At 53.5% G+C, this 22,888-nt stretch overlaps 1 protein-coding gene across 1 annotated transcript in view; it reads right to left on the reverse strand.

Moving 5' to 3' along the window:
• LOC140411514 (calpain-2 catalytic subunit-like) overlaps positions 1–22,888 on the reverse strand; it is a 244,484-nt gene that overhangs the window by 113,257 nt on the left and 108,339 nt on the right. The window contains exon 9 of the mRNA XM_072500600.1: positions 12,603–12,772. Within this exon, the coding sequence (XP_072356701.1) occupies positions 12,603–12,772 (170 nt within the window). The remainder of the gene's footprint in view (positions 1–12,602; positions 12,773–22,888) is intronic.

Genomic DNA, 22,888 nt, shown 5'->3' on the forward strand with positions numbered 1-22,888 from the left:
TTGATACAGGGCTATGGGGAGAGAGCGGGGCAGTGGGATTAGTTTGGGGATTGATACAGGGCTATGGGGAGAGAGCGGGGCAGTGGGATTACTTTGTGGATTGATACAGGGCTATGGGGAGAGAGCGGGGCTGTGGCATTAGTTTTTTGATTGATACAGGGCTGTTGGGAGAGAGCGGGGCAGTGGGATTACTTTGTGGATTGATACAGGGCTGTTGGGAGAGAGCTGGGCAGTGGGATTACGTTGTGGATTGATACAGGGCTATGGGGAGATAGTGGGGCAGTGGGATTAGTTTGGGGATTGATACAGGGCTATGGGAGAGTGAGGCAGTCGGATTACCTTGGGGATTGATACAGGGCTATGGGGAGAGAGTGGGGCAGTTGGGATAGTTTGGGATAGATACAGGGCTATGAGGAGAGAGTGGGACAGTGGGATTAGTTTGGGGATTGATACCGGGCTATGGGGAGAGAGCGAGGCAGTGGGATTAGTTTGGCAATTGATACTGGGCTATTGGGGAGAGAGCGATGCAATGGGATTTGTTTAGGGATTGATACAGGGCGATGGGGAGAGAGTGGGGCAGTGGGATTAGTTTGGGGATTGATACAGGGCTATGGGGAGAGAGTGGGGCAGTGGGAATAGTTTGGGATTGGTACAGGGCTATGGGAAGAGAGTGGGGCAGTGGAATTAGTTTGGGATTGATACAGGGCTATGGGCAGAGAGTGGGGCAGTGGGATTAGTTGGGGATTGATACAGGGCTATGGGCAGAGAGTGGGGCAGTGGGATTAGTTTGGGGATTGATACAGGGCAATGGGGAGAGAGCGGGGCAGTAGGATTAGTTTGGGGATTGATACAGGGCTATGGGGAGAGAGTGGGGCAGTGGGAATAGTTTGGGATTGATACAGGGCTATGGGGAGAGAGTGGGGCTGTGGGATTAGTTTGGGGATTGATACAGGGCTATGGGGAGAGAGCGGGGCAGTGGGATTAGTTTGGGGATTGATACAGGGCTATGGGAGAGTGAGGCAGTCGGATTACCTTGGGGATTGATACAGGGCTATGGGGAGAGAGTGGGGCAGTTGGGATAGTTTGGGATAGATACAGGGCTATGAGGAGAGAGTGGGACAGTGGGATTAGTTTGGGGATTGATACCGGGCTATGGGGAGAGAGCGAGGCAGTGGGATTAGTTTGGCAATTGATACTGGGCTATTGGGGAGAGAGCGATGCAATGGGATTTGTTTAGGGATTGATACAGGGCTATGAGGAGAGAGTGGGGCAGTGGGATTAGTTTGGACATTGATACAGGGCGATGGGGAGAGAGTGGGGCAGTGGGATTAGTTTGGGGATTGATACAGGGCTATGGGGAGAGAGTGGGGCAGTGGGAATAGTTTGGGATTGGTACAGGGCTATGGGGAGAGAGTGGGGCAGTGGAATTAGTTTGGGATTGATACAGGGCTATGGGCAGAGAGTGGGGCAGTGGGATTAGTTGGGGATTGATACAGGGCTATGGGGAGAGAGTGGGGCAGTGGGATTAGTTTGGGGATTGATACAGGGCAATGGGGAGAGAGCGGGGCAGTAGGATTAGTTTGGGGATTGATACAGGGCTATGGGGAGAGAGTGGGGCTGTGGGAATAGTTTGGGATTGATACAGGGCTATGGGGAGAGAGTGGGGCTGTGGGATTAGTTTGGGGATTGATACAGGGCTATGGGGAGAGAGCGGGGCAGTGGGATTAGTTTGGGGATTGATACAGGGCTATGGGAGAGAGCGGGGCAGTGGAATTAGTTTGAGGATTGATACAGGGCAATAGGGAGAGAGTGGGGCAGTGGGATTGATACAGGGTTTTGGGGAGAGAGTGGGGCAGTGGGATTGATACAGGGCTATGGGGAGAGAGCAGGACAGTGGGATTAGTTTGGGATTGATACAGGTCTGTGGGGAGAGAGCGGGTCAGTGGGATTAGTTTGGGGATTGATACAGGGCTATGGGAGAGAGTGGGGCAGTGGGATTAGTTTGAGGATTGATACAGGGCTATGGGGAGAGAGCGGGGCAGTGGGATTAGTTTGAGGATTGATACAAGGCTATAGGAGAGAGTGGGGCAGTGGGATTAGTTTGGGGATTGATACAGGACTATGGGGAGAGAGTGGGGCAGTGGGATTAGTTTGGGGATTGTTCCAGGGATATGGGAGAGAGTGGGGCAGTGGGATTAGTTTGGGGATTGATACAGGGCTATGGGGAGAGAGTGGGGCAGTGAGATTGATACAGGGCGATGGGGAGAGGGTGTGGCAGTGGGATTGATACAGGGCTATGGGGTGAGCGTGGGCCAGTGGGATTGATACAGGGCGATGGGGAGAGAGTGAGGCAGTGGGATTGATACAGGGCTATGGGGAGAGAGCAGGGCAGTGGGATTGATACAGGGCTATGGGGAGAGAGTGGGGCAGTGGGATTGATACAGGTCTATGGGGAGAGAGCGGGGCAGTGGGATTGATACAGGGCTATGGGGAGGGAATGGGTCAGTGGGATTGATACAGGGCTATGGGGAGAGAGTGGGGCAGTGGGATTGATACAGGGCTATGGGAGAGAGCGAGGCAGTGGGATTGATACAGGGCTATGGGGAGAGAGCGGGGCAGTGGGATTGATACAGGGCTTTGGGGAGAGAGTGGAGCAGTGGGATTGATACAGGGCTATGGGGATAGAGCGGGGCAGTGGGATGGATACAGGGCTATGGGAGAGAGTGGGTCAGTGGGATTTATACAGAACTATGGGGAGAGAGCGGGGCAGTTTGAGCGATAGAGGGCTATGGGGAGAGACTGGGGCAGTGGGTTTGATACAGGGCTATGGGGAGAGAGTGGGGCAGTGGGATTGATACAGGGCTATGGGGAGAGAGTGGGGCAGTGGGATTGATACAGGGCTATGGGGAGAGAGTGGGGCAGTGGGATTGATACAGGGCTATGGGGAGAGAGTGGGGCAGTGGGATTGATACAGGGCTATGGGGAGAGAGTGGGGCAGTGGGATTGATACAGGGTATGGGGAGAGAGCAGGGCAGTGGGATTGATACAGGGCTATGGGGAGAGAGAGTGGGGCAGTGGGATTGATACAGGGCTATGGGGAGAGAGCGGGGCAGTGGGATTGATACAGGCCTATGGATAGAGAGCGGAACAGTGGGATTGATAAAGGGCTATGGGGAGAGAGTGGGGCAGTGGGATTGATACAGGGCTATGGGGAGGGAGTGGGGCAGTGGGATTGATACAGGGCTATGGGGAGAGAGTGGGGCAGTGGGATTGATACAGGGCTATGGGGTGAGAGTGGGGCAGTGGAATTAGTTTGGGATTGATACAGGGCTATGGGCAGAGAGTGGGGCAGTGGGATTAGTTGGGGATTGATACAGGGCTATGGGCAGAGAGTGGGGCAGTGGGATTAGTTTGGGGATTGATACAGGGCAATGGGGAGAGAGCGGGGCAGTAGGATTAGTTTGGGGATTGATACAGGGCTATGGGGAGAGAGTGGGGCAGTGGGAATAGTTTGGGATTGATACAGGGCTATGGGGAGAGAGTGGGGCTGTGGGATTAGTTTGGGGATTGATACAGGGCTATGGGGAGAGAGCGGGGCAGTGGGATTAGTTTGGGGATTGATACAGGGCTATGGGAGAGTGAGGCAGTCGGATTACCTTGGGGATTGATACAGGGCTATGGGGAGAGAGTGGGGCAGTTGGGATAGTTTGGGATAGATACAGGGCTATGAGGAGAGAGTGGGACAGTGGGATTAGTTTGGGGATTGATACCGGGCTATGGGGAGAGAGCGAGGCAGTGGGATTAGTTTGGCAATTGATACTGGGCTATTGGGGAGAGAGCGATGCAATGGGATTTGTTTAGGGATTGATACAGGGCTATGAGGAGAGAGTGGGGCAGTGGGATTAGTTTGGACATTGATACAGGGCGATGGGGAGAGAGTGGGGCAGTGGGATTAGTTTGGGGATTGATACAGGGCTATGGGGAGAGAGTGGGGCAGTGGGAATAGTTTGGGATTGGTACAGGGCTATGGGGAGAGAGTGGGGCAGTGGAATTAGTTTGGGATTGATACAGGGCTATGGGCAGAGAGTGGGGCAGTGGGATTAGTTGGGGATTGATACAGGGCTATGGGGAGAGAGTGGGGCAGTGGGATTAGTTTGGGGATTGATACAGGGCAATGGGGAGAGAGCGGGGCAGTAGGATTAGTTTGGGGATTGATACAGGGCTATGGGGAGAGAGTGGGGCTGTGGGAATAGTTTGGGATTGATACAGGGCTATGGGGAGAGAGTGGGGCTGTGGGATTAGTTTGGGGATTGATACAGGGCTATGGGGAGAGAGCGGGGCAGTGGGATTAGTTTGGGGATTGATACAGGGCTATGGGAGAGAGCGGGGCAGTGGAATTAGTTTGAGGATTGATACAGGGCAATGGGGAGAGAGTGGGGCAGTGGGATTGATACAGGGTTTTGGGGAGAGAGTGGGGCAGTGGGATTGATACAGGGCTATGGGGAGAGAGCAGGACAGTGGGATTAGTTTGGGATTGATACAGGTCTGTGGGGAGAGAGCGGGTCAGTGGGATTAGTTTGGGGATTGATACAGGGCTATGGGAGAGAGTGGGGCAGTGGGATTAGTTTGAGGATTGATACAGGGCTATGGGGAGAGAGCGGGGCAGTGGGATTAGTTTGAGGATTGATACAAGGCTATAGGAGAGAGTGGGGCAGTGGGATTAGTTTGGGGATTGATACAGGACTATGGGGAGAGAGTGGGGCAGTGGGATTAGTTTGGGGATTGTTCCAGGGCTATGGGAGAGAGTGGGGCAGTGGGATTAGTTTGGGGATTGATACAGGGCTATGGGGAGAGAGTGGGGCAGTGAGATTGATACAGGGCGATGGGGAGAGGGTGTGGCAGTGGGATTGATACAGGGCTATGGGGTGAGCGTGGGCCAGTGGGATTGATACAGGGCGATGGGGAGAGAGTGAGGCAGTGGGATTGATACAGGGCTATGGGGAGAGAGCAGGGCAGTGGGATTGATACAGGGCTATGGGGAGAGAGTGGGGCAGTGGGATTGATACAGGTCTATGGGGAGAGAGCGGGGCAGTGGGATTGATACAGGGCTATGGGGAGGGAGTGGGTCAGTGGGATTGATACAGGGCTATGGGGAGAGAGTGGGGCAGTGGGATTGATACAGGGCTATGGGAGAGAGCGAGGCAGTGGGATTGATACAGGGCTATGGGGAGAGAGCGGGGCAGTGGGATTGATACAGGGCTTTGGGGAGAGAGTGGAGCAGTGGGATTGATACAGGGCTATGGGGATAGAGCGGGGCAGTGGGATGGATACAGGGCTATGGGAGAGAGTGGGTCAGTGGGATTTATACAGAACTATGGGGAGAGAGCGGGGCAGTTTGAGCGATAGAGGGCTATGGGGAGAGACTGGGGCAGTGGGTTTGATACAGGGCTATGGGGAGAGAGTGGGGCAGTGGGATTGATACAGGGCTATGGGGAGAGAGTGGGGCAGTGGGATTGATACAGGGCTATGGGGAGAGAGTGGGGCAGTGGGATTGATACAGGGCTATGGGGAGAGAGTGGGGCAGTGGGATTGATACAGGGCTATGGGGAGAGAGTGGGGCAGTGGGATTGATACAGGGTATGGGGAGAGAGCAGGGCAGTGGGATTGATACAGGGCTATGGGGAGAGAGAGTGGGGCAGTGGGATTGATACAGGGCTATGGGGAGAGAGCGGGGCAGTGGGATTGATACAGGCCTATGGATAGAGAGCGGAACAGTGGGATTGATAAAGGGCTATGGGGAGAGAGTGGGGCAGTGGGATTGATACAGGGCTATGGGGAGGGAGTGGGGCAGTGGGATTGATACAGGGCTATGGGGAGAGAGTGGGGCAGTGGGATTGATACAGGGCTATGGGGTGAGAGTGGGGCAGTGGGATTGGTACAGGGCTATGGGGAGCGAGTGGGGCAGTGGGATTGATACAGGGCAATGGGGATAGAGCGGGGCAGTGGGATTGATACAGGGCTATGGGAGAGAGTGGGTCAGTGGGATTTATACAGGGCTATGGGGAGAGAGCGGGGCAGTTTGAGCTATAGAGGGCTATGGGGAGAGACTGGGGCAGTGGGATTGATACAGGGCTATGGGGAGAGAGTGGGGCAGTGGGATTGATACAGGGCTATGGGAGAGAGCGGGGCAGTGGAATTAGTTTGAGGATTGATACAGGGCAATGGGGAGAGAGTGGGGCAGTGGGATTGATACAGGGCTATGGGGAGAGAGTGGGGCAGTGGGATTGATACAGGGCTATGGGGAGAGAGCAGGACAGTGGGATTAGTTTGGGATTGATACAGGTCTATGGGGAGAGAGCGGGTCAGTGGGATTAGTTTGGGGATTGATACAGGGCTATGGGAGAGAGCGGGGCAGTGGGATTAGTTTGAGGATTGATACAAGGCTATAGGAGAGAGTGGGGCAGTGGGATTAGTTTGGGGATTGTTCCAGGGCTATGGGAGAGAGTGGGGCAGTGGGATTAGTTTGGGGATTGATACAGGGCTATGGGGAGAGAGTGGGGCAGTGAGATTGATACAGGGCGATGGGGAGAGGGTGTGGCAGTGGGATTGATACAGGGCTATGGGGTGAGCGTGGGGCAGTGGGACTGATACAGGGCGATGGGGAGAGAGTGAGGCAGTGGGATTGATACAGGGCTATGGGGAGAGAGTGGGGCAGTGGGATTGATACAGGGCTATGGGGAGAGGGTGTGGCAGTGGGATTGATACAGGACTGTGGAGAGTGAGCGGGGCAGTGGGATTGATACAGGGCTATGGGGAGAGAGCGGGGCAGTGGGATTGATACAGGGCTATGGGGAGAGAGTGGGTCAGTGGGATTGATACAGGGCTATGGGGAGAGAGCGGGGCAGTTTGAGCGATACAGGGCTATGGGGAGAGAGTGGGTCAGTGGGATTGATACAGGGCTATGGGGAGAGAGCGGGGCAGTGGGATTGATACAGGGCTATGAGGAGGGAGTGGGGCAGTGGGATTGATACCGGGCTATGGGGAGAGAGTGGGGCAGTGGGATTGATACAGGGCTACGGGGAGGGAGTGGGGCAGTGGGATTGATACAGGGCTATGGGGAAAATGTGGGGCAGTGGGATTGATACAGGGCTATGGGGAGAGAGTGGGGCAGTGGGATTGATACAGGGCTATGAGGAGAGAGTGGGGCAGTGGGATTGATACAGGGCTATGGGGAGAGAGCAGGGCAGTGGGATTGATACAGGGCTATAGGGTGAGAGTAGAGTAGTGGGATTGATACAGGGCTATGGGGAGAGAGTGGGGCAGTGGAATTGATACAGGGCTATGGGGAGAGAGTGGGGCAGTGGGATTGATACAGGGCTATGGGAGAGAGTGGGTCAGTGGGATTGATACAGGGCTATGGGGAGAGAGTGGGGCAGTTTGAGCGATACAGGGCTATGGGGAGAGACTGGGGCAGTGGGATTGATACAGGGCTATGGGGAGAGAGTGGGGCAGTGGGATTGATACAGGGCTATGGGGAGAGAGTGGGGCAGTGGGATTGATACAGGGCTATGGGAAGAGAGCGGTGCAGTGGGATTGATACAGGGCTATGGGGAGCGAGTGGGGCAGTGGGATTGATACAGGGCTATGGGGAGAGAGCGGTGCAGTGGGATTGATACAGGGCTATGGGGAGAGAGTGGGGCAGTGGGATTGATACAGGGCTATGGGGAGAGAGTGGGGCAGTGGGATTGATACAGGGCTATGGGGAGAGAGCGGTGCAGTGGGATTGATACAGGGCTATGGGGAGAGAGTGGGGCAGTGGGATTGATACAGGGCTATGGGGAGAGGGTGTGACAGTGGGATTGATACAGGGCTATGGGGAGAGAGTGGGGTAGTGGGATTGATACAGGGCTATGGGGAAAGAGCGGGGCAGTGGGATTGATACAGGGCTATGGGGAGAGAGTGGGGCAGTGGGATTGATACAGGGCTATGGGGAGAGAGCGGTGCAGTGGGATTGATACAGGGCTATGGGGAGAGAGTGGGGCAGTGGGATTGATACAGGGCTATGGGGAGAGAGTGGGGCAGTGGGATTGATACAGGGCTATGGGGAGAGAGCAGGGGAGTGGGATTGATACAGGGCTATGGGGAGAGAGTGGGGCAGTGGGATTGATACAGGGCTATGGGGAGAGAGTGGGGCAGTGGGATTGATACAGGGCTATGGTGAGAGAGCAGGGCAGTGGGATTGATACAGGGCTATGGGGAGAGAGTGGGGCAGTGGGATTGATACAGGGCTATGGGGAGGGAGTGGGGCAGTGGGATTGATACAGCGCTATGGGGAAAGAGTGGGGCAGTGGGATTGATACAGGGCTATGGGGAGAGAGCGGGGCAGTGGGATTGATACAGGGCAATGGGGAGAGAGCAGGGCAGTGGGATTGATACAGGGCTATGGGGAGAGAGTGGGGCAGTGGGATTGATACAGGGTTATGGGGAGAGAGTGGGGCAGTGGGATTGATACAGGGCGATGGGGAGAGAGTGGGGCAGTGGGATTGATACAGGGCTATGGGGAGAGAGCGGGGCAGTGGGATTGATACAGGGCTATGGGGAGAGAGTGGGGCAGTGGGATTGATACAGGGCTATGGGGAGAGAGTGTGGCAGTGGGATTGATACAGGGCTATGGGGTGAGAGTGGCACAGTGGGATTGATACAGGGCTATGGATAGAGAGCGAGACAGTGGGATTGATAAAGGGCTATGGGGAGAGAGTGGGTCAGTGGGATTGATACAGGGCTATGGGGAGAGAGCGAGGCAGTGGGATTGATACAGGGCTATGGGGAGAGAGTGTGGCAGTGGGATTGATACAGGGCTTTGGGGAGAGAGTGGAGCAGTGGGATTGATACAGGGCTATGGGGAGAGAGTGGGGCAGTGGGATTGATACGACTATGGGGAGAAAATGGGGCAGTGGGATTGATACAGGGCTATGGGGAGAGAGCGGGACAGTGGGATTGATACAGGGCTATGGGGAGAGAGCGGGGCAGTGGGATTGATACAGGGCTATGGGGAGCGAGTGGGGCAGTGGGATTGATACAGGGCTATGGGGAGAGAGTGTGGCAGTGGGATTGATACAGTGCTATGGGGAGAGAGCGGGACAGTGGGATTGATACAGGGCTATGGGGAGCGAGTGGGGCAGTGGGATTGATACAGGGCTGTGGGGAGAGAGTGGGGCAGTGGGATTGATACAGGGCTATGGGGAGAGAGCGGGGCAGTGGGACTGATACAGGGCTGTGGGGAGAAAGTGGAGCAGTGGGATTGATACAGGGCTATGAGGAGAGAGTGGGGTTGATGCACGGCTATGGGGAGAGAATGGGGCAATGGGATTGATACGTCTATGGGGAGAAAATGGGGCAGTGGGATTGATACAGGGCTATGGGGAGAGAATGGGGCAGTGGGATTTGTTTGGGGATTGATACAGGGCTATGGGGAGAGAGCGGGGCAGTGGGATTACTTTGTGGATTGATACAGGGCTATGGGGAGATAGTGGGGCAGTGGGATTAGTTTGGGGATTGATACAGGGCTATGGGAGAGAGTGGGGCAGTGGGAATTGTTTGGGGATTGATACAGGGCTATGGGGAGAGAGCGGGGCAGTGGGATTACTTTGTGGATTGATACAGGGCTGTTGGGAGAGAGCTGGGCAGTGGGAATACGTTGTGGATTGATACAGGGCTATGGGGAGATAGTGGGGCAGTGGGATTAGTTTGGGGATTGATACAGGGCTATGGGAGAGGGAGGCAGTCGGATTAGCTTGGGGATTGATACAGGGCTATGGGGAGAGAGTGGGGCAGTTGGGATAGTTTGGGATTGATACAGGGCTATGAGGAGAGAGTGGGACAGTGGGATCAGTTTGGGGATTGATACCGGGCTATGGGGAGAGAGCGAGGCAGTGGGATTAGTTTGGCAATTGATACTGGGCTATTGGGGAGAGAGCGATGCAATGGGATTTGTTTAGGGATTGATACAGGGCTATGAGGAGAGAGTGGGGCAGTGGGATTAGTTTGGAGATTGATACAGGGCGATGGGGAGAGAGCGGGGCAGTGGGATTAGTTTGGGGATTGATACAGGGCTATGGGGAGAGAGTGGGGCAGTGGGAATAGTTTGGGATTGGTACAGGGCTATGGGGAGAGAGTGGGGCAGTGGAATTAGTTTGGGATTGATACAGGGCTATGGGCAGAGAGTGGGGCAGTGGGATTAGTTGGGGATTGATACAGGGCAATGGGGAGAGAGTGGGGCAGTGGGAATAGTTTGGGATTGATACAGGGCTATGGGGAGAGAGTGGGGCAGTGGGATTAGGTTGAGGATTGATACAGGGCTATGGGGAGAGAGCGGGGCAGTGGGATTAGTTTGGGGATTGATACAGGGCTATGGGAGAGAGCGGGGCAGTGGAATTAGTTTGAGGATTGATACAGGGCTATGGGGAGAGAGTGGGGCAGTGGGATTGATACAGGGCTATGGGAAGAGAGTGGGGCAGTGGGATTGATACAGGGCTATGGGGAGAGAGCAGGACAGTGGGATTAGTTTGGGATTGATACAGGTCTATGGGGAGAGAGCGGGGCAGTGGGATTAGTTTGGGGATTGATACAGGGCTATGGGAGATAGTGGGGCAGTGGGTTAGTTTGAGGGTTGATACAGAGCTATGGGGAGAGAGCGGGGCAGTGGGATTAGTTTGAGGATTGATACAAGGCTATAGGAGAGAGTGGGGCAGTGGGATTAGTTTGGGGATTGATACAGGACTATGGGGAGAGAGTGGGGCAGTGGGATTAGTTTGGGGATTGTTACAGGGCTATGGGTAGAGAGTGGGGCAGTGGGATTAGTTTGGGGATTGTTACAGGGCTATGGGGAGAGAGTGGGGCAGTGGGGATAGTTTGTGATTGATACAGGGCTATGGGGAGAGAGTGGAGCAGTGGGATTAGTTTGGGATTGATACAGGGCTATGGGCAGAGAGTGGGGCAGTGGGGATAGTTTGGGATTGATACAGGGCTATGGGGAGAGAGTGGGGCAGTTGGGATAGTTTGGGATTGATACAGGGCTATGGGAGAGAGTGGGGCAGTGGGATTAGTTTGGGATTGATACAGGGCTATGGGCAGAGAGTGGGACAGTGGGGATAGTTTGGGATTGATACAGGGCTATGGGGAGAGAGTGGGGCAGTTGGGATAGTTTGGGATTGATACAGGGCTATGGGCAGAGAGTGGGGCAGTGGGGATAGTTTGGGATTGATACAGGTCTATGGGGAGAGAGTGGGGCAGTGGGATTAGTTTGGGATTGATACAGGGCTATGGGAGAGAGTGGGGCAGTTGGGATAGTTTGGGATTGATACAGGGCTATGGGGAGAGAGCAGGACAGTGGGATTAGTTTGGGATTGATACAGGGCTATGGGAGAGAGTGGGGCAGTTGGGATAGTTTGGGATTGATACAGGGCTATGGGGAGAGAGTGGGGCAGTGGGAATAGTTTGGGATTGATACAGGGCTATGGGAGAGTGGGGCAGTGGGATTGATACAGGGCTATGGGGAGAGAGTGGGGCAGTGGGGATAGTTTGGGATTGATACAGGGCTATGGGCAGAGAGTGGGGCAGTGGGAATAGTTTGGGATTGATACAGGGCTATGGGAGAGTGGGGCAGTGGGATTGATACAGGGCTATGGGGAGAGAGTGGGGCAGTGGGATTGATACAGGGCTATGGGGAGAGAGTGGGGCAGTGGGGATAGTTTGGGATTGATACAGGGCTATGGGGAGAGAGCGGGGCAGTGGGATTAGTTTGGGATTGATACAGGGCTATGGGGAGAGAGTGGGACAGTGGGATTAGTTTGGGGATTGATACAGGGCTATGGGGAGAGAGCGGGACAGTGGGATTAGTTTGGGGATTGATACAGGGCTATGGGGAGAGCGTGGCAGTGGGATTAGTTTGGGATTGATACAGGGCTATGGGGAGAGTGCGGGACAGTGGGATTAGTTTGGGATTGATACAGGGCTATGGGGAGAGAGTGGGGCAGTGGGAATAGTTTGGGATTGATACAGGGCTATGGGAGAGTGGGACAGTGGGAATAGTTTGGGATTGATACAGGGCTATGGGGAGAGTGGGGCAGTGGGATTAGTTTGGGATTGATACATGGCTATGGGGAGAGTGCGGGACAGTGGGATTAGTTTGGGATTGATTCAGGGCTATGGGGAGAGTGGGGCAGTGGGATTAGTTTGGGATTGATACATGGCTATGGGGAGAGAGTGGGGCAGTGGGATTAGTTTGGGGATTGATACAGGGCTATGGGGAGAGCGGGGCAGTGGGATTAGTTTGGGATTGATACATGGCTATGGGGAGAGTGCGGGACAGTGGGATTAGTTTGGGATTGATACAGGGCTATGGGGAGAGAGTGGGGCAGTGGGAATAGTTTGGGATTGATACAGGGCTATGGGAGAGTGGGACAGTGGGAATAGTTTGGGATTGATACAGGGCTATGGGAGAGTGGGACAGTGGGAATAGTTTGGGATTGATACAGGGCTATGGGGAGAGTGGGGCTGTGGATCTCTGATTGTGTGATGTAATATTGCGGAGTGGAGCTCACATCGTAAACTGCGAATCCAATAGTGTGCATGTCCTCTCCCATCTTTCTCTGCGTCCTGCGGTTTTTCTGGATTAGAGCAACCAAGAAACTGCACCCATCCTCCCCACCATCATCATCAGGGTCCTTCTGATCCAGTGTTATCTTAAACTGTGGATTCATCCAGAATGTGCCTGGAAGATCGAGAGAGAGAGACGGTGAAACAGACATGGACAGATAGCGAGAGAGAGAGCGCGGGTGTGAGAGAGGGAGAGCCAGGTGGTGTGTTGGGTGTTCGGGATCACAAACAGGTCACCAACACTGGAACTGGTGCAACTCTATTTTATTATAAGGTTAACTATATTAACACACTTGAACTGTGGGGAAATGCAATACCAGCTTTAACTGTTGACCCTTGCCTAGTCCTTACCAGGTGAGGCACTCAGCACATGGTGAATGTCTGTGTTGCAGGCTGTGAGCTCTGTGCTCTGAGCTGGCTGCTGCTAGAATGAGCGGGAACTCTCCTGTCCCCTGTCTTTATAGTGCGTGTGCTCTCACTGGTGATTGGCTGCAGTGTTGTATAAACTGCAGTGATATAAAGAATATCTGGACCACTGGGAGCTCTTCCGGGGCAGATGTGACCTGTATAAGAAGGACGGGTTGCATCTAAACCGGAGAGGCATAAATATCCTGGCCGCGAGGTTTGCTAGTGTCACACGGGAGGGTTTAAACTAGTATGGCAGGGGGGTGGGCACGGGAGCAATAGGTCAGAAGGTATTGAGGGAGAACTAGGGAATAGGGACAGTGGGGCTCTGAGGCAGAGCAGACAGGGAGAAGTTGCTGAACACAGCGGGTCTGGTGGCCTGAAGTGCATATGTTTTAATGCAAGGAGCATTACGGGTAAGGCAGATGAACTTAGAGCTTGGATTAGTACTTGGAACTATGATGTTGTGGCCATTACAGAGACTTGGTTGAGGGAAGGGCAGGATTGGCTGCTAAACGTTCCAGGATTTAGATGTTTCAGGCGGGAGAGAGGGGGATGTAAAAGGGGAGGTGGAGTTGCGCTACTTGTTCGGGAGAATATCACAGCTTTACTGCGAGAGGACACCTCAGAGGGCAGTGAGGCTATATGGGTAGAGATCAGGAATAAGAAGGGTGCAGTCACAATGTTGGGGGTATACTACAGGCCTCCCAACAGCCAGCGGGAGATAGAGGAGCAGATAGGTAGACAGGTTTTGGAAAAGAGTAAAAACAACAGGGTTGTGGTGATGGGAGACGTCAACTTCCCCAATATTGACTGGGACTCACTTAGTGCCAGGGGCTTAGACGGGGCGGAGTTTGTAAGGAGCATCCAGGAGGGCTTCTTAAAACAATATGTAGACAGTCCAACTCGGGAAGTTGCGGTACTGGACCTGGTATTGGGGAATGAGCCCGGCCAGGTGGTAGATGTTTCAGTAGGGGAGCATTTCGGTAACAGTGACCACAATTCAGTAAGTTTTAAAGTACTGGTGGACAAGGATAAGAGTGGTCCGAGGATGAATGTGCTAAATTGGGGGAAGGCTAATTATAACAATATTAGGCGGGAACTGAAGAACATAGATTGGGGGCGGATGTTTGAGGGCAAATCAACATCTGACATGTGGGAGGCTTTCAAGTGGCAGTTGAAAGGAATACAGGACCGGCATGTTCCTGTGAGGAAGAAAGATAAATACAGCAATTTTCGGGAACCTTGGATGACGAGTGATATTGTAGGCCTCGTCAAAAAGAAAAAGGAGGCATTTGTCAGGGCTAAAAGGCTGGGAACAGACGAAGCCTGCGTGGAATATAAGGAAAGTAGGAAGGAACTTAAGCAAGGAGTCAGGAGGGCTAGAAGGGGTCACGAAAAGTCATTGGCAAATAGGGTTAAGGAAAATCCCAAGGCTTTTTACACGTACATAAAAAGCAAGAGGGTAGCCAGGGAAAGGGTTGGCCCACTGAAGGATAGGCAAGGGAATCTATGTGTGGAGCCAGAGGAAATGGGCGAGGTACTAAATGAATACTTTGCATCAGTATTCACCAAAGAGAAGGAATTGGTAGATGTTGAGTCTGGAGAAGGGGGTGTAGATAGCCTGGGTCACATTGTGATCCAAAAAGACGAGGTGTTGGGTGCCTTAAAAAATATTAAGGTAGATAAGTCCCCAGGGCCTGATGGGATCTACCCCAGAATACTGAAGGAGACTGGAGAGGAAATTGCTGAGGCCTTGACAGAAATCTTTGGATCCTCGCTGTCTTCAGGGGATGTCCCGGAGGACTGGAGAATAGCCAATGTTGTTCCTCTGTTTAAGAAGGGTAGCAAGGATAATCCCGGGAACTACAGGCCGGTGAGCCTTACTTCAGTGGTAGGGAAATTACTGGAGAGAATTCTTCGAGACAGGATCTACTCCCATTTGGAAGCAAATGGACGTATTAGTGAGAGGCAGCGCGGTTTTGTGAAGGGGAGGTCGTGTCTCACCAACTTGATAGAGTTTTTTGAGGAGGTCACTAAGATGATTGATGCAGGTAGGGCAGTAGATGTTGTCTATATGGACTTCAGTAAGGCCTTTGACAAGGTCCCTCATGGTAGACTAGTACAAAAGGTGAAGTCACACGGGATCAGGGGTGAGCTGGCAAGGTGGATACAGAACTGGCTAGGCCATAGAAGGCAGGGAGTAGCAATGGAGGGATGCTTTTCTAATTGGAGGGCTGTGACCAGTGGTGTTCCACAGGGATCAGTGCTGGGACCTTTGCTCTTTGTAGTATATATAAATGATTTGGAGGAAAATGTAACTGGTCTGATTAGTAAGTTTGCAGACGACACAAAGGTTGGTGGAATTGCGGATAGCGATGAGGACTGTCGGAGGATACAGCAGGATTTAGATTGTCTGGAGACTTGGGCGGAGAGATGGCAGATGGAGTTTAATCCGGACAAATGTGAGGTAATGCATTTTGGAAGGTCTAATGCAGGTAGGGAATATACAGTGAATGGTAGAACCCTCAAGAGTATTGAAAGTCAAAGAGATCTAGGAGTACAGGTCCACAGGTCATTGAAAGGGGCAACACAGGTGGAGCAGGTAGTCAAGAAGGCATACGGCATGCTTGCCTTCATTGGCCGGGGCATTGAGTATAAGAATTGGCAAGTCATGTTGCAGCTGTATAGAACCTTAGTTAGGCCACACTTGGAGTATAGTGTTCAATTCTGGTCGCCACACTACCAGAAGGATGTGGAGGCTTTAGAGAGGGTGCAGAAGAGATTTACCAGAATGTTGCCTGGTATGGAGGGCATTAGCTATGAGGAGCGGTTGAATAAACTCGGTTTGTTCTCACTGGAACGAAGGAGGTTGAGGGGAGACCTGATAGAGGTATATAAAATTATGAGGGGCATAGACAGAGTGGATAGTCAGAGGCTTTTCCCCAGGGTAGAGGGGTCAATTACTGGGGGCATAGGTTTAAGGTGAGAGGGGCAAGGTTTAGAGTAGATGTACGAGGCAAGTTTTTTACGCAGAGGGTAGTGGGTGCCTGGAACTCGCTACCGGAGGAGGTGGTGGAAGCAGGGACGACAGGGGTATTTAAGGGGCATCTTGACAAATATATGAATAGGATGGGAATAGAAGGATACGGACCCAGGAAGTGTAGAAGATTGTAGTTTAGTTGGGCAGCATGGTCGGCACGGGCTTGGAGGGCCGAAGGGCCTGTTCCTGTACTGTACATTTCTTTGTTCTTTGTTCTTTGTTATGTGTCTGTGTGACAATAAATATTGTGTAGTGAATGTACCTGACTATGTGTGTGCGTGTTATTTACATGACTATGTACATGAGGCTAATCTATTTACACGGGAAGGTGCCTGGTGCAGGGAAATAGGGTGTCACACCAACAACGAAATGAACATTCTATACAAACTACTGGAACGATGAAACAGGATAACAGAACAGATCAAAGAGTCCAACATCGTAAAACTCATAAGTCAAGTCTCTGAGGTGGGCGACGAATTCTGGTTGACCGCCTCAAGGGTGGGTCAGGAGCCACCGGCTGAGGATCGGGCTGGACTGCGGCAGAGTGAGGAGGATGCAGAGTATCCGGAATCTCTGCACAGTCCAGGTTAGGGACAACAGGAGGGCGTGGCACCGGTGGAGGATCACGTAGCGAGCGCGGAACCAGATGAAGGGCACGCCGATTGCGGCGGCGAATGGAACCATCTGGCAGACGAACCAGGAACGAGCGGGGAGACACCTGCCGAAGAACCACAGCAGTTGCAGACCAGCCACCATCCGGAAGATGGATGCGGACGTTGTCATCCGGCGCCAGAGCAGGGAGATCAGTCGCCCGAGCGTCATGCGCCGCCTTGTGTTGTGCACGAGACTGTTGCATCCGCTGAAGGACCGGAACGTGATCGAGGTCTGGGACGTGAATGGACGGCACCGTGGTCCTGAGGGTGCGACCCATGAGCAGCTGGGCTGGTGACAGGCCCGTGGACAGTGGGGCGGAGCGATAGGCCAGCAGGGTGAGGCAGAAGTCGGATCCTGCATCGGCAGCCTTGCAGAGGAGCCGTTTGACTATGTGGGCGCCCTTCTCTGCTTTGCCATTTGACTGGGGGTGCAGGGGACTGGATGTCACATGCACAAGTTGTACCTGCTGGCGAAGTTGGACCATTCCTGGCTCGCGAAACAGGGGCCATTGTCCGACATCACAGTGAGTGGGATGCCGTGACGAGCAAAGGTCTCCTTGCAGGCACGGATGACCGCCGATGATGTGATGTTGTGCAGGCGTACGACCTCCGGGTAGTTCGAAAAATAGTCTACGATCAGAACATAGTCCCTGCCCAGCGCGTGGAACAGGTCAACGCCTACCTTAGACCAAGGGGACGTGACCAACTCATGGGGCTGTAGGGTCTCACGTGGTTGGGCCGGCTGGAATCGCTGACAGGTGGGGCAGTTGAGCACTGTGTTGGTGATGTCCTCATTGATGCCGGGCCAGTACACAGCCTCTCGGGCCCTCCGTCGCCACTTCTCCACGCCAAGATGGCCCTCGTGTAGCTGTTCCAAGACAAGCTGGCGCATGCTGTGCAGGATCACGATGCGGTCCAGCTTCAGGAGGACACCATCGACTACCGCCAGATCGTCTCTGATGTTGTAGAACTGCGGGCATTGGCCCTTGAGTCACCCGTCTGTTAGGTGGCGCATGACACACTGTAGCAAAGGGTCAGCCGCAGTCTCGCGGCGAATTTGGACGAGGCGTTCATCCGTGGCCGGCAGATTGGAGGCTGTGAAGGCCACATGGGCGTCAACCTGGCAGACGAACCCCTCTGGGTCACACGGGGTGTTGACTGCCCTGGACAGAGCGTCGGCTATGATCAGGTCCTTGCCCGGGGTGTATGGGAGCTGGAAATCGTACCGCCGGAGTTTAAGCAGAATGCGCTGGAGGTGAGGGGTCATATCATTCAGGTCTTTTTGTATGATGTTGACCAGCGGGCGATGGTCGGTCTCGACAGTGAATTGGGGGAGGCCGTACACGTAATCATGAAATTTGTTGACCCCAGTCAACAGGCCCAGGCACTCCTTTTCGATCTGTGCGTAGCGCTGTTCCGTGGGGATCATGGCACGTGACGCATATGCAACGGGGGCCCATGATGAGGCCTCATCGCGTTGCAGGAGCACCGCCCCAATGACGGATTGGCTGGCATCGGTCGAAATTTTTGTTTCCTTCGTGGGATCAAAAAATGCCAATACCGGGGCCGTGGTAAGCTTGGTCTTAAGCTCCTCCCATTCGCGCTCGTGGGCGGGAAGCCATTGGAAGTCTGTCGTCTTCCTGACCAGGTTCCGGAGAGCTGTGGTATGGGAGGCGAGGTTAGGGATGAACTTCCCCGGGAAGTTGACCATGCCCAGAAATCGGAGGACTGCCTTCTTATCCGCTGGCTTCTGCATGGCCGTGATGGCTGCCACCTTGTCCGCATCCGGCCGCACACCCAACCGAGGGATGTGGTCCCCTAGGAACTCGAGTTCCGTCTGGCCGAAGGAACATTTGGCTCTGTTGAGGCGAAGGCCTTGGTCCCGTATTCGTTTGAACACGCGCTGGAGGCGACTGATATGCTCCTGCGGGGTGGTGGACCAAATGATGATGTCGTCAACATTGACGCGCACACCCTCAATGCCCTCCATCATTTGCTCCATGATCCGGTGGAATACTTCTGATGCCGATATAATCCCAAGCGGCATCCTGTTGTAGCAGTATCTGCCAAACGGGGTATTAAAGGTACACAGCTTTCTGCTGGACCTGTCTAGTTGAATTTGCCAGAATCCTTTCGAGGCGTCAAGTTTGGCGAAGATGTTGGCCCGAGCCATCTCGCACGTAATCTCCTCGTGCTTGGGGATAGGGAGGACCAGAAAATGCAGGTCCTGCATTCCGGGGTGAGCCCGGAGATCTACACGCTCATCGAAGACGCAGAGGATTTCCCGACGGCGCTCGCTATGCTGAAAGGCGTCTACGCCTTGTTCCGTGGGGATCGATACGAGACGGCAAATTCCCGGAGAATCGCTCGACGAGTTCTACAGCGCGCTGCTGATTTTGGGACAAAACTGTAACTGCCCGCCGGTGAGCGCGACCGAGCACACGGACCTGCTAATCAGAGCCGCATTCGTGGCAGGTATGACTTCTGCCCAAATTCGTCAAAGACTTTTAGAAAGAGAATCGCTAGGACTCTCAGAGGCACGGGCCCTTGCGGCCTCCCTCGATGTGGCCTCACAAAACGCCCGCGCCTACGGCCCCGACCGCGTGGCACCCCCGTTGCGACCGACTCCCCGGCACCCCCGACCCCCCCCGCAAGCCTGCGCGGCTAGAACGTCAGACCATCCCGGTGGGCCCCGCTGCTATTTTTGCGGGCAAGCGAAACACCCCCGGCAGTGCTGCCCGGCCCGCGCAGCTATTTGTAAAAGCTGCGGCAAGAAGGGCCATTACGCGGCGGTGTGCCGGTCCCGGGGGGTCGCCGCAATCCCCGGGGAAGAGCGAGGACAGCAGATTCAACCCCCCCCCCCCTCAACGTTCCATGCGCGACCCGCGGGCGCCGCCATTTTGGGTCCCGGACACCACGAGGGGAGGATGGGCGCCGCCATCTTGTGACCCCCCCCGGCCACGTGCGATCCATGGACGCCGCCATCTTGGCTGACAGCCAAGGACTCCAGCGTAGATGGCTCCACGGGGTCCGACGAAAATGCCGCGGTGCTACTACCACGACTGGCTTCGGTGACTCTGGACCAATCGCGGCTCCGGACGCGCCAAACGACGACAATAACGGTGCTGGTAAACGGATACGAGACGCCGTGCTTGATCGACTCCGATAGCACGGAAAGTTTTATTCACTCAGACACGGTAAGACGCTGTTCGCTTTCCATTCATCCAAGCGCTCAAAAGATTTCCCTAGCTGCGGGATCCCATTCGGTAGAGATCAAAGGGTTCTGCATCGCGAACCTAACGGTGCAAGGGAGGGAGTTTAAGAACTACAGGCTCTACGTCCTTCCCCAACTGCGGAAGGTGGGACCTCTACAGACAGGATGGTCTACATCTGAACCTGAGGGGCACAAATATCCTGGGGGGGAGATTTGTTAGTGCTCTTTGGGGGGGTTTAAACTAATGCAGCAGGGGCATGGGAACCTGGATTGTAGTTTTAGGGTAAGGGAGAATGAGAGTATAGAGGTCAGGAGCACAGATTTGACATCGCAGGAGGGGGCCAGTGTTCAGGTAGGTGGTTTGAAGTGTGTCTACTTCAATGCCAGGAGTATACGAAACAAGGTAGGGGAACTGGCAGCGTGGGTTGGTACCTGGGACTTCGATGTTGTGGCCATTTCGGAGACATGGATAGAGCAGGGACAGGAATGGATGTTGCAGGTTCCGGGGTTTAGGTGTTTTAGTAAGCTCAGAGAAGGAGGCAAAAGAGGGGGAGGTGTGGCGCTGCTAGTCAAGAGCAGTATTACGGTGGCGGAGAGGATGCTAGATGGGGACTCTTCTGCCGAGGTAGTATGGGCTGAAGTTAGAAACAGGAAAGGAGAGGTCACCCTGTTGGGAGTTTTCTATAGGCCTCCAAATAGTTCTAGGGATGTAGAGGAAAGGATGGCGAGGATGATTCTGGATAAGAGCGAAAGTAACAGGGTAGTTATTATGGGAGACTTTAACTTTCCAAATATTGACTGGAAAAGATATAGTTCAAGTATGGGCAGCACAGTAGCACAAGTGGCTAGCACTGTGGCTTCACAGCGCCAGGGTCCCGGGTTCGATTCCCCGCTGGGTCACTGTCTGTGTGGAGTCTGCACGTTCTCCCCGTGTGTGCGTGGGTTTCCTCCGGGTGCTCCGGTTTTCTCCCACAGTCCAAAGACGTGCAGGTTAGGTGGATTGGCCATGATAAATTGCCCTTAGTGACCAAAACGGTTAGGAAGGGTTGTTGCGTTACGGGGATAGGGTGGAAATGAGGGCTTAAATGGGTCGGTGCAGACTCGATGGGCCGAATGGCCTCCTTCTGCACTGTATGTTTTATGTTCTATGTAAGTACATTAGTTGGGTTGTTTTTTGTACAATGTGTGCAGGAGGGTTTCCTGAAACAATATGTTGACAGGCCAACAAGAGGCGAGGCCACTTTGGATTTGGTTTTGGGTAATGAACCAGGCCAGGTGTTGGATTTGAAGGTAGGAGAGCACTTTGGGGACAGTGACCACAATTCGGTAACGTTTACGTTAATGATGGAAAGGGATAAGTATACACCGCAGGGCAAGAGTTATAGCTGGGGGAAGGGCAATTATGATGCCATTAGACGTGACTTGGGGGGGATAAGGTGGAGAAGTAGGCTGCAAGTGTTGGGCACACTGGATAAGTGGGGCTTGTTCAAGGAACAGCCACTGCGTGTTCTTGATAAGTATGTACCGGTCAGGCAGGGAGGAAGGCGTCGAGCGAGGGAACCGTGGTTTACCAAGGAAGTGGAATCTCTTGTTAAGAGGAAGAAGGAGGCCTATGTGAAGATGAGGTGTGAAGTTTCAGTTGGGGCGATGGATAGTTACAAGGTAGCGAGGAAGGATCTAAAGAGAGAGCTAAGGCGAGCAAGGAGGGGACATGAGAAGTATTTGGCAGGTAGGATCAAGGAAAACCCAAAAGCTTTCTATAGGTATGTCAGGAATAAGCGAATGACTAGGGAAAGAGTAGGACCAGTCAAGGACAGGGATGGGAAGTTGTGTGTGGAGTCCAAAGAGATAGGCGAGATACTAAATGAATATTGTGTGTCAGTATTCACTCAGGAAAAAGATAATGTTGTGGAGGAGAATGCTGAGCCCCAGGCTAATAGATTAGATGGCATTGAGGTACGTAGGGAAGAGGTGTTGGCAATTCTGGACAGGCTGAAAATAGATAAGTCCCCGGGGCCTGATGGGATTAATCCTAGGATTCTCTGGGAAGCCAGGGAAGAGATTGCTGAGCCTTTGGCTTTGATTTTTATGCCACCATTGGCTACAGGAATAGTGCCAGAGGACTGGAGGATAGCAAATGTGGTCCCTTTGTTCAAAAAGGGGAGCAGAGACAACCCCGGCAACTATAGACCGGTGAGCCTCACGTCTGTAGTGGGTAAAGTCTTGGAGGGGATTATAAGAGACAAGATTTATAATCATCTAGATCGGAATAATATGATCAGGGATAGTCAGCATGGCTTTGTGAAGGGTAGGTCATGCCTCACAAACCTTATTGAGTTCTTTGAGAAGGTGACTGAACAGGTAGACGAGGGTAGAGCAGTTGATGTGGTGTATATGGATTTCAGTAAAGCGTTTGATAAGGTTCCCCACGGTAGGCTATTGCAGAAAATACGGAAGCTGGGGATTGAGGGTGATTTAGAGAAGTGGATCAGAAATTGGCTAGCTGAAAGAAGACAGAGGGTGGTGGTTGATGGGAAATGTTCAGAATGGAGTTCAGTTACAAGTGGCGTACCACAAGGATCTGTTCTGGGGCCGTTGCTGTTTGTCATTTTTATAAATGACCGAGAGGAGGGCGCAGAAGGGTGGGTGAGTAAATTTGCAGACGATACTAAAGTCGGTGGTGTTGTCGATAGTGTGGAAGGATGTAACAGGTTACAGAGGGACATGGATAAGCTGCAGAGCTGGGCTGAGAGGTGGCAAATGGAGTTTAATGTAGAGAAGTGTGAGGTGATTCACTTTGGAAGGAATAACAGGAATGCGGAATATTTGGCTAATGGTAAAATTCTTGGAAGTGTGGATGAGCAGAGGGATCTAGGTGTCCATGTACATAGATCCCTGAAAGTTGCCACCCAGGTT

Source organism: Scyliorhinus torazame, chromosome 4, assembly GCF_047496885.1.
Source record: "Scyliorhinus torazame isolate Kashiwa2021f chromosome 4, sScyTor2.1, whole genome shotgun sequence".
Classification (NCBI taxonomy): Eukaryota; Metazoa; Chordata; class Chondrichthyes; order Carcharhiniformes; family Scyliorhinidae; genus Scyliorhinus; species Scyliorhinus torazame.